This window comes from Malurus melanocephalus, unplaced genomic scaffold (assembly GCF_030028575.1).
Source record: "Malurus melanocephalus ecotype Western Australia unplaced genomic scaffold, MMel_1.1 scaffold_181, whole genome shotgun sequence".
Taxonomy (NCBI): domain Eukaryota; kingdom Metazoa; phylum Chordata; class Aves; order Passeriformes; family Maluridae; genus Malurus; species Malurus melanocephalus.
Window position 1 is genome coordinate 71,971 of NW_026623413.1, and position 12,500 is coordinate 84,470.

The 12,500-nt window shown below is 41.1% G+C and overlaps 1 protein-coding gene across 3 annotated transcripts in view; it reads left to right on the forward strand.

Annotated features, from left to right (window-relative positions):
• MAPKAP1 (MAPK associated protein 1) overlaps window positions 1–12,500 on the forward strand; it is an 80,518-nt gene that overhangs the window by 5,519 nt on the left and 62,499 nt on the right. For all 3 annotated transcript variants that reach the window (XM_057372899.1, XM_057372900.1, XM_057372898.1), the window contains exons 2-4: window positions 4,499–4,822; window positions 7,243–7,332; window positions 8,743–8,891. In XM_057372899.1, the coding sequence (XP_057228882.1) occupies window positions 4,564–4,822; window positions 7,243–7,332; window positions 8,743–8,891 (498 nt within the window). In that variant the 5' untranslated portion in view covers window positions 4,499–4,563. The remainder of the gene's footprint in view (window positions 1–4,498; window positions 4,823–7,242; window positions 7,333–8,742; window positions 8,892–12,500) is intronic.

The window sequence follows — 12,500 nt, forward strand, 5'->3', positions numbered from 1 at the left end:
GGTGGCACAGGGGGCAGGGGGTGGCACAGGGGGCAGTGGATGGCACAGGGGACCCTGGGTGGCACAGGGGGCAGTGGATGGCACAGTGGGTGGCACAGAGGGCAGTGGGTGACACAGGGGCACTGCCCCACTGCTGCCAGGTGTGGAGCTGGGACATCACTGTCCCTTCTCTTGTGCCAGTGCAGGGGGAGTGACAGTGAGGAGCCATCCTGCACTGGGCACTGAGAGCGAGGGATTTGTCACATTCAACTGTGTATATTTAAAAAAACCCAGAAAATTCATTCCAAAATAGCAGTGTTTTCCCAGAAGTAAGGAGAGCTGCAGTCAGCATTTTTCATGCTCAAGGTCAAGCATTGCTCTGCAAACAGCAGTGAGCACACATGGCTCAGTCCCACCAGGCAGAGGGTCCAGCACAGCTCCAGCTGCCACAGGGTGGGTGACAGGATGGATGGCAGCCATGGCAGTGGTGAGGAAAACTCCTTTAACTTGTCCTTTCCCCTAATGTCACACTTGCTTTGATATCTCACTGTCACCTCACGTGTGTTAACACACAGGTATGATGCTCTGTGTGGGTTGTTTGGTGGGGAAAGAGGAAAGCCAGCCAGTTTTTATTTAAATAATTGCAGTACATCAAGCAAGCAAGAGGGTCACAAGAACAGTTACCATGTTGTGATGATGAAGCTGCCTCCCCAAATTCAGCTGTGCTCAGCTGTGTGTTKAAGGTACAGCCTGCATAGCTGCAGATCCTTTTTCAAGACCTTTGTGTCACCTCCTGGCAGCGGAATCGTTTGTTAGCACKCTCTGGATTCCTCCTATTCCTCTGAATTCCTGCTCGTGTGCCGGGTTATGAATGAGGCTGATCTGCATAAAGCCCTGCTTCCCTYGCTGCCAGAGTCTGTCGATGCCAGAAATATCGCCGTGGGGTRCTGCAAGAGGAATACTGCTGGTAAAAATACTAGACTGAGATGCAGCTGTCTGATTGTGCTRCAAAGTTCCTGGGAATCCTGGCGAGTCATTCAGCCTCTTGATGGTGCAATTTGACATCTTTGGGATGTTCTGTGACTGCACCAGACTGATGGGGGCTGTGCTCTCTGGGAGCTTTGGGGCATGGCAGAATCACAGCAATGGGGCCAAGGAGAAGGGGAGAGGGGGATTCACTGCCAGAGTGCTGATCAGATGATGTGCAGAAAGTTAGAGASGTGAATWATAAAGATCAGGAAGAAAGTGAARGTCTCTGTCCACCATGTGATGAATYSTAGGTGTTTGCCAAKCATCAAAACCCTGTGTCTCCTGTTGTACAGAAATACCAAACCCCAACATTTTGGAGATTTGCTCTCTTTAGTTTTAGTGTTTGCATGACAACTGCCTGCAAAGTGGTTTATTCAATAGTAGAATATTATTTGTATAATGCAAGTATTAGAAGAACATTTATTTTCTGWTTATAATTAAAGAATGTATGAGATGCTGGTGCTAAGAACGTCCCYGAATTCTGTTAAAGTTCCTACATGAGGATGTGGTGATGGTGTATGGGTGTAGGAGTGCAGAAGGAGTGTGCTGACAGATCTCAGCACGTCTAGAAATTGATTTTGGATCTGTGATTTTGCTGGAACATTCAAGGTGTTTGTGGAAAGGTTTGCAAAACTGAACTTTGCTTCTGTGAGTTCTTCTCTCTCATTGGAAGTCACTGTCCCTCAGAGCAGCTCTGTTGCCTTTTTCAATGGGAGAAATTGGTTCAAATTCTGTAGGCTACAACTACTAAATATGGAATCAAAACCTGAACTGAATTTGGGGGTCTGAACTTTTATTTTTWAAGGATTTTAACTGTTCAGAGAGCTTCCAGTTAGCATGAATGTATTGATAAATTAATTTTAATGTAKCTTTTTGAAAATTCTGAAGAGGAGGAAATAAAAAGATGTTTGTGTTGAGCCTGTAGAATTTCCATCACTTTGTTACCATTCAGGTTTCTGGGATTGCACGTGTACAGTTGGGAAGAAGCTTGGCTGATTTAGCACACGMCTGTTAATGGCAGGAAGTCGGGGTGTGGAGTGGAAAGGTAAAACTCTCGCATCTGCTGTTACATGTTGTTAACTCCCTCAGCAGACATTAAATCATTTCAAGTACAATAATAGTGTGGGAGGTAAATTAACTAACCATTAACAATCTTATAAATACACAATTAACATGCCAACATTTATATGACACATTGATGGGGCAGCAGTAATTTTTGATTGGGAGTTTGCAGACCTTTCTGACGCCTGAGGCTGTTGCTTATTTAAACAAGTTTTTACCACTTGCAGGTACACGTGGCCTTTCCTAATCAGTGAGTAGAAATAATTCAGTTTAAAAAACATTCTCTGCACATGTTTTGAAATGTCCATAAACTGTGTTTGGTTGTGTTTGTTCTCTGAGCCACACGATGCTGGGGCCTCAAACACATCGATGGCTTTGAACTCATCTGTTTGGATGGAACATTTGCCTTTTGGCCTCTCCTTTGGAGGACATTGGGAACTCTATCAGGACATGACTTTGATGGAAAGAGTCAGAAAATTCAAACAGAGTGTGGAGTTGCAGTGTTTCCAAGGCAGGCAGGAATCTCTGGAGATCCCATCCAAACTCAGCCCTCCAGGCAGGCCCAGCAAAGCTCCAGGCTGTGTCCAGTTGGGCTTTGAGGGTCTCCAAGGATCCTGCTGGAGAGAATTTCACTAATAGCATAATTTATTACAATGTGTGGTAACAGCAGTGTATTAATAATCAGCAGCATGTCAGGTTTATTTCTCTACCATTCCTTTATTGAATTTCTTTTTGCTGCTGGGTCTGTTGCTTAATGTAATACTTCTAAATTTGTCTGTATTTTTTAAAGCAGAAAGGGGACAGTCTCTCAGAAACAAATCCCTACGATATTTGCACTCAAAGGAGAAAAAAAGAGACTAAAATTCTGAAGGCTGTAACTATTGAGTGTTGTTATTAGTGGATGWGGATGTTTGCTGGGAGGGAGGATGCTGGTAGGAATGGAAGCTTTGCAATCTATAGTAAAACTTCAAAATTTTGCTTTTGTCATGGTTAGATGAGTATCCAAGTAAAGGTTTACTTTTGCCCCCAACTGTTTAAATGCAGAAGCTGCTCTGTGAGCCCCTGTGTTAATACACCTTTCCATACACCTTTCCATACACCTTTCCCCTTGGAATCCCTCACAAAAGGGGAGATGGCAAAGTGCATTCACTGCTCCTGGAACAAGCCTGGCTGGTCCTTTCTTTCCCTTCCCTCTGTTCAAATATCCCAGGAGAAGGCCAGCTGCCTTTCCCAGATTTTCATGGGATGTGGTTTCGTGTGATGGAAATGCAGTTTTGCAAGCAGCAAGGACAGGGAGTTGCTGGTGTTTCTGAGTTCAAAATCCCAAACTCACACACACTGAGCTCTGTAGCTGGGTTAAAGTGTTCTTCTCTGATTRGAAAAGCAGTGAGGATTTTGCACTTGTGGAATTTCCATTGAATGTCTGTGTGTGAGCTCAGTGGGAGCCCCACAGTGGAGGTGTCCCATGCCCTGAGCTCTGCTGCTGCTCCCTGCCTGAATCCTGTGTGAACAGAGGAATTGTTCTTTTCTTTGTGGGGTATTTTCAGCAGGTCATTCTTTGCTTCAGCTCACCCCACAGCCCTACCAGGAGCTTTGGGAGGTGGCAGAATTCCTGAAGCAGRGCCAGGCATGGCAATGCCCCTTTCAGAGTCAGCCCAGGCTTGAGTTAGATTGGTATTAACTRCAAATCCACAGAAAAATCAGATAATAGTGTGAGTGTGGTTTGGGTTTTGTGGTTTGGGGTTTTTCCTTTTCCTTTTTGCCCTCTGTTTCGAAAAGCCACTTGAGTGYTTTGAATGAAATATCTTAGGTAAGTGGCAATTACTGATCTTAAAGTGCTTTAGAGCTCAGGCATGTGGTATTTGGTCACAGAGCTTTCTGTGCTGCAGCAGTTGCCCTGTGTGMAGCAGCAGATGTTCAATATTCTGCCCTGAGACACTAATCTCTTCATGTCTCAAGGTTTTCCTGGAAATACAAAACCTGAAGAGGATCTGTAATAAGGCAGTGGARGAGTTGATGTGTAGACACAGAGGCAAAGCAGTAACACAATTAGGATGGCTGAGAAGAAATCCAAAGCCCTGTTGGTTTTGTAATGGATTAGTTGGAATAGGCAGATGTTTCTGGTCTGGATTCTCTTGCCATCCTCCTACATGCAGCACTGTGGGGTATTTGGGAGGTGTCTGTAGGTATCTGCTGTGTTCTCCTGTCCTGGCACTCAGGTCTCAAGCTGTCCTCCAAACCCACTGTTCCTTAAATGCATCTCAGCAACCACTGTAACTTAAATAAACTGGAGTAAAATTAAAACAGTTCACCCTAAATCAGTCAGGATTATCTGCATCCCAAATAGTAACCTTCCACAATGAGAGATTTGAGYTTTCTGTGTTTGAGAGAGGTTTTTGTCCTAAAACATTGTGTGCATTATTTCCAGGTCCACATGTCCACGGAAGAAGATGGACAGRAGATAGTACAGTGAGGTGGTGGATTGTGGACAGCATGGCTTTCCTGGACAACCCCACCATCATCCTGGCTCACATTCGGCAGTCGCACGTGACCAGTGATGACACAGGGATGTGTGAGATGGTCCTGATCGACCACGATGTGGACCTGGAGAAGTTCAATCCCTCGGCAGCGTTTGGGGATAACGGGGCAGAGCCCCAGGGCAGCAATGGGGACACTCAGGGCTATGTCTATTCCCAATCCGTGGATATTACCTCAAGCTGGGATTTTGGCATCAGGAGACGATCTAACACAGGTATGGGGGGTTTGGGTTTGTGCAGCTCTGGCCTTTTCTGTTCAGCTCCCCTCAGTCTGGACAAATGAGACATGACTGGTGTGGTGCTGTCAAACTCCCTTTGTGATRTTGAGCCCTTTTATAGAAGGATCTGTAATGATTCAGTTACTTTAGTGTGCTGTCAACCCAGCTTTAATTGCTGTTTTACCTATTCCTGTGCAGAGGAACACTGAGGTAGTCACTTTTATATATATAAAAAAATTCAAATTGTGAAGACATCAAATCTAAATCCAAAGTACATGAGCAGTCTTTTTGATATTTCTATTGTTACTGTCTGGAGGGGTGTTAACTTTTGAACAGGATAGTTATTTTCTGAGAAAAAAATCTGACTAGTGAGGCATCAAATGTATTTGTTATAAAGGAGAGGAATGAAGTTTGATGTGAGCCAGCAAAGGGAATGATTTGTCTGTATTTCATCTCCTAAAGTTTTATTTCTGAGAAAAACCTTGAGCTAGGGTTTAAGCTACCAAATTAGAAAGTTTCAGGGTGAACACCTTTGCAAAATACACTCATTTTGTCGTGACTGGCAGAAAGCTCTCCCATRTGGGGTTTCATGTGAGGGATCTCCAGACTTTTGCTGAGACCTGAGGAATATTAGGAACAGGAGTTCTGTCAGGTAAAATACAGACAAGAAGGTTGGTGTGCGGTGGTCAGTATACACACCCCTTTATTTCTGTATTTCCATTTTTATTTATTTCTTAAATTATTTCTGCAGGTATTATAACACCACCTAGAGCCCAGAAATCACCTCTGTGCTCTGCTTCACCAGGAAAMTGTGTGTGGTGTTGGAGATACTGAAATGCCTTTAACAAGTAGGAAGCTGTGAAAAGCTCCAGAAAAGCCATGGCACTAATCTGTACAGGAGAGTGAGATTTGGAAATAAGTGAGATTAYAGCCCAAACTGCCAGGAAATTGGGAATTCACTGTGCCAAGTGCCCAGCACTGTCCCAGGGCTGCTGGAATTAATGGGGAAGGTGAGGCAAATTTGAAGGTTTATAGAAATGCTCCAAAAATATAATCCTGAAGGATCATTTCACCAAGGGTGCAGATAGAATAATCTCCATCTGAATTATGGATTGAAGCCATTTCAGGTGCCAGCTGAGGGATCATGTTCTAAGGGAGCTGATTTTGTGTCTAACATTGTGTTGATTTAAATGGGAGATACTTATCAARGTCCCCATTTATGTTTGTACCTTAAACTGCTTGTTACAGCTGTTAAACCTCAAAGGACTTATTTTTTTATCAGTTCCCTGGTTGACAGTTTCTATGGGGAAAAAAAAAATACTTCCTTGTCCACAATTCAGTCCAAAGACCTAAATGTAAAAGAATAATAACAGAAGGGATMGAAAATACTTATTAACATTTTTTTAATTGCTGAAAAGGCTCAGGGAACTCCAGTTGGATCTAAAAATTGTCAGAGTAATTTAGCATTTTAGAATCTCTTCTATAAACCCATTTTAGTTAATGAATTATCTCGATACATCAAAATTGCTAATATCCAGCARATTGTTTCCTTTGGGGGTCAGCTCTGTTAGTTCTGTTTCCCAGTCTGATCTGCTCATTCTGAAAGGACACTTCATGACATCAGTGCTTTTTTGGGGTCATGGTCTTGGTTGCTTCTCTCAGGTTTTTCCCCAAGGAAACTCTTACTCTTAACAAAAAAGATAATTTAAGTTGTTGTCTGGTACCTTGGGCTGCAAGTTCTTTGGCATCAGAACTTTTTTTTTCCAACCATATTTTGAAGATGGAGTCAAAATATATGTAAAGAAATATAATATTCATTTTAGGATTTGACTAATGTTGTGAAGATACAAATCATTTATTTTACTACCTATAAACTGTTTCAGCCCACTGAAGAAAAAGCTGTGCTAATTTATATCGCTTTGACATTTTATAATTTTCATGATTTTTAGATAAAGGATTTTATATTTAAAACTTTAATAGTCTAGTCTGAGTTCATTTATCTTTAATTTTTGAAACGGGTAGAGTAATTCATAACAGTAATTTTATTCCTGTAATGTAATATTCACTTCAGTTCATTTGTGCATTAAAATTCCTTTAAGACCGTTATTAATGATTTATATAATGAAATGTCATATTAATCACAGAAGTTTTCACATTTTATTATTCTCTTCCATGTTAATACTATCTTTATGATCTCTATTAATGTTTTATATCCTCTAATTTCAATTATAAATCAAGAACATTTTCATGTTTTTGTTGGTATTTGCTTTTCAGGGGTGCCACCTTTAAAATTTTATGACTTTTTCCCCTACATATGCAGTATAAAACATCTTTATTCATATAAAGGTAGTTAATTATGTCTTTGTTTATAGTAAACTTTCATTGACAAACTTATAGTTGTAATATTTCTTTTCAAGCTCAGAGACTAGAACGTCTGCGGAAAGAGAGACAAAATCAAATAAAATGCAAAAACGTTCAGTGGAAAGACAGAAATACTTCTTGCTCAGGTAAAAGAAAAGATCTTCTTTTTCCTCCTGGTTTTATTGCTGCCTTTAGACAGGGCAGAGTAGCTGTAGATAAAAACTTGCTTTTACATTTTTGTGAGTAAAACCATTACGTTGGATTTAAAATGCCCWAGAATTATCAGCTAAAGGTATTACTCCATCATAATGACAGAGATTTTTTAAAAATCCAACAAACAGGTATAAGAGCTTATTGAAAAACCAAAATAGCCTAATGAAGTGAAAGTGGCTGCATTGAAAGGGGTTAAATGAAGCTTTTTTTGGTGAATCTCAGCCTCTCACAAGCCTGGTGGGGATCTCTCAGTGCCAGGATTTAGCACCTCTGCCARCTGCCTGAATTTCAAGGCAATCTGCTGATAAAAATAAATGGAGCTTTGGACTGGTTATCATTTGACAAGTTTGAATTTTGCACTCTAAGAATTGATCCAAGTCCCTGCAGATGAGGTGCCAGGTGATTCCACCTTGGGAACGGCTCCATTTCCCTGGAGAAGCGAGATGGGAATTTGGGAGCTGAGGGAATCCAAGCTCAGGAGCAGGGCTGGGCAGGCTGGGGCTGTGCTCAGGCAGTGATTGATGGACTTGGGGCTCTTGGTTCCTGCAGCAGATGTGCAAATCCTGTCCAGATTCAGTCCCAGYTCCCTGCAGATCACACCATTGGTGCTGATGTGCTGAATCACCCCGGGCTCTGTCCCCATTTCATTGTGGCCTTGGAACAKMAGAAGCCMAATTTTTAGGGGTTTTTAAAGTATRCCTGTAAATTTGATGTTGAATTGTTGGAAATTCTGTGCACTTTCTTCACATAAAAAGGCTTTTATGCACCTTCACAGACCACACAAAGAACTCSTGAACTTGGACCCCTTTRTTTTTAGAAAGCTTTTTTTTWATTTTTATTTTTCAGACTGTTGATCTGGAATGGTGGTTTCAGGTTTGACRTTTTGATGAGGAGAGCCCATATCCAATCTCCCATGAGCTGTAAAATGTGCAGCAATTATTTTTTGGCTGTGGTTCTGTGCCAAGGCTGCTGCTGGTCCTGTCCTGCCCTGGGTGGTGGCACCATGGCACGGGTTCCAGGCTGTGGCAGCAGCTCTTTTCCATAGTGATTCCTGTTCATTGAGAAATCTGTCACTCTCCTGATTTTTATCTTCACTGGAGTGGATCTTACACTGATCAGTATGGGAAAAATTCACCTTTTCTTCAGTACCATCATTCAGATTTCTTAACAGTTTCATATCTTTGGGCTGTGAAAGAGTGGTGGTAGATCCTGCGRTGCTGAAGCATTTGTTGGTTTATTTATTTGATTCTGTGCTCCCTCTTATGATGTTATCTCTCTGTGGTAGGCAGCAGCCTCTGAACATCACCTCACACAATGCCTCTCATCTCTTTTCTGATCTGCAGCAGAGGAGCTGAGCTCACTGTTTGAAAAAAAGAATTTCCGAGTGAAATCCCCATGTTCTGGGAAGCAATCCATCCTCTCTGTGCGACTGGAGCAGTGTCCACTGCAGCTCAACAATCCCTTCAATGAGTACTCCAAATTCGATGGCAAGGTAAGAGATCTGGTGGCACTGTCTGCTCCCAGGGACACTGGGGCTGCTCCTGGGCACTGATTTGTGCAAGCTCTGATTGGGTTTATAGTGGCCATCAGTTATCCAGAAACATGCAGATGTTCCAGGTTCAGYAGAACCATTTCTCCTGTTCCCATTRCAATATTCTGGACTCAGCTTTAGGTTCCTCTGCTTTGCTGTTTCCTCCTCCAGCAGCTCAGTGAGCTGTGCCTTTAGTGTGACAGAGCTCTGGGACATCTCTCTAGAGCTGATGATGAGATCCTTTGTATTAATGAATATTTGGCATTTAAAAAAAACCCTATTCTGTCTATCCACATCACAGCACTTGCTGAATATTCCATGATTGATGTCTTTATCCTCAGTGCTCGGTGAGAGTGGCACAAGTCATGCTCTGTTTTGGGTCAGTACCCCAGGCTTTTAACCCAAAAGGAAGCACTGATCAATGTATTTGTGCACAAATGCTCATTTGTGTAATACAGGGGGGAGATTGGCTGCAAACCTGGCAGTTCCCAGAGCTCTGAGATGGATCTGCTAGTGCTCAGACTGGGGATAAATGTCTTCCCTCTACTCCGTATTGYCAAATATTTTTCTCTGTCATCAGCTGTAGAAACTGAAATATAAACATTGSTATGATGGATCATTGTCATATTGTTCCAAAACAAGTATAAATACTCCACAGATCTGTTTTTTAGTGGATTTGTTTGTGGAATCTCCTGTGGGAGGATGGAGTTTGAGCTTCATTASCATCGTGATGGAAGAATTTCATATTCTGTTGGGTGTTCTTGAAGTGGAAAGTCAGATCTGTAATTCCACTGACATTTCTGGGAGTATCTGGAATGTTTGTGAAATTTTAACCTTTGGACTATGAAGTTCACATGCAAAAGCTCCTCTGTTGTGATTTTATACTTATTAACATGCAGCAATTAGTGCTAACTCAGGTATTCAAAATTCCTGGCCTTGTTAATGAACAACAGCAGCACTTTCTGACAGCACCCAGGCCTTTTTTCTAAACTCTGGGTTTACTGTTCTTGTGCCACAAAATTTCAGTTGGGCAAACATTTAAATGTACACCCACGTCATTTATAGGGGAATTAAAAATCAAATGCTTCTTTATTAATGGAATTGTGTTGTAATTCAGTCATGTTCAGGTCTTGTTTCTCAGAAACTTGAGGAACTTCAGCATTTTTCCTTCTGTYTTTGATAATCCAAGCTAGTCTTTACTATATTAATAGAAATTTTAATTGTCTGTAATGAACATCTTCATTTTCATATGTTGAAGTCAGATTGAGCAGGTGTTTGGTCACTGGAAGGAAKTTGCACTCCACATGTGAGTTTGAGAGGTGAAGGAAATATCTCAGTGTCACTCAGCTGTGATTTGCAGTGTCTGATACGAATTATCTCAGTTGTGACCTGCAAATCAAAATACCTTCTTTACAATCCAAAATAATTGAATGGGCATTTTATTAGAGTTTAATCTCACTGTATTAATTTGAACCCCATTGTTTCTATTACTCTGGTAAGTGTGTCAACAGTTTGCTTAGGAAGTTTATCTCTATAGTTCTGTGTATTGTCTGGTTTAAATGCTTGGCTGGCCATCTGAGATATAGAATAAACATAGTCCAGTTGGGAGTTATTTTACTTCAGTTCTCMTGTATTTTCAGGCAGTAATAAGACACCAAAAATCATTGAGCTTTTACAAATTATTTTTAATGAAATATCATATTTCTTRTATTTATTTTTATTGATAATAGATGAGCAGTATTTCACAGAAATAATTCAGGGAATAGTGCATGACTTATTTACATAATTAACAGAGCCATGTATCTCTGGGGGAAATGGTACATAATTGGGGAGAGGTGGGGGGTGAGGAGGGGCTGGGGGCCTAATTAAACATGTCTTAAAAACACCCTACTTAATTATGGATTTACTCAGGGGGTCACAGCAGCTCTGCAATCTTTACAACCATAACCACGCCTTTGGTTTCCCCATGTTTGAGTTTGGTAATGCAGATTTCAGGTTGTTCAATAATGTTCATTTTTTGGTGCGTGTGAAAGCAGAGAGCTCTTTGTGTGTGGAGCTYTGTGCCATTTCTGTGCTCTCATTCTTTCACCACTGGCCCTCTAACTGCCCTGAAATGGAATAAATCCTCCTCAGGGTCCTTCCCTAATCCCCCTGCTCAGATCTGCTGTTTTCAGTTTATCAGTTCAAATCACAATGTGCCATGTGCTGTGACACCAACCCAGCCAATGTGGGCAGTGCTTTCTCCTTGCAGGTGTTTTCTGCCAGATTTAGTGTCTTTTTCATMACCACTTCTACAATTTTATGAAATAGTAAAATTTTAAAGCACTCTAATTTCTTCCTGTGCTGATCAYTTCATTAATTATCAAAATAGTAGAGAATATGGCTTATGAAATAGAGCTGCAATGGAGGCATTCTGAGCAGCTCAGGGATCCAAACAATTTGCCCCACCAGTACCCAGGACAAATTTGTGTTTTTCTGTACAGATTTGTGAAACTTCAGCTCTTAAGAGAAGCCACAGGTTCAGGTAGCAAGTGAACCACTAAGGCTGGCAGGATAAGCAAATGCTTTAAAAACAATGCCTATGCAAACTTATTTTGGATTCAAATGAGGATCATTTCACTCAGCTTAGGGGCAAAACATTGGAATAAAAAAATACATTTTTTTTTCCACGCAGAGATCTTAATCCTGGATTAATTATTTTACCCATTTTCCATTTTAATTAAAGCACTATTGCTTCTTTCTTAAGTTCTTTATCTACTTTCTTTAAGGAAAGCTGTTTAATACTGGGGATTGTGGAAAACATTTGTTCGTGATTATGCAGACATACAGTCAAACAAGACTGAAACAAGAGCAGCATGCAAAAGTGTATTTAAGGACTATCATCCCAAAATGCTGCTAAAAGCTATTAACCAGTACGTGTTAATTGCCACAGCATTCATATTAATTTTCACTTCGGGCCCGACATTGTGGAATATTTCCCCTGATACATTTTAAACAAAGTTTAATTTAAGGAACTGCTTCTATCAACACTTATGAAAATTAACAGCCAAGCAATTAGCACTCATGAATTATCCCTTCCCCCATGCTTGCTACAGCATCATTTTRAAAACAGTTGCTACAAGAAAAATTGTTGGGTTTTAACCCATTATCAAAATTAGCCACAAGAGACCTTGTGACACTGCAGAGAGGCACCATTCCTCACCAAAGGATTTTTAGCATTTGTCCGCCCAAAAATTACATTCACCAATTTTCATTTCAATTATTTCTAGAAGTCAAGCAAACTCCTTGAGATCAAAAAAGCCAAACTTCCTTCTAACTCCATTTGCAGCTAGTCATGAAAGCAGAAATCAGAATATTTTGAGAAAATCTGCTGTGAAAGGGTTTTGTCCTCATAACTCCAGTTTGATCTGGAGCCAAACAATTCCTTCCTTACATTTTTGGTCTCTTCTGCTCCTCTTTGCTGCCTGTCCTGTACCATTGCTGAGATCCTCCTGGGGGTGTGAGAGCAGCCTTTGGGTGGCAATCAGCTCAAAAACGGAATTGCCAAGACATTTTWGAGATTAAAACTCC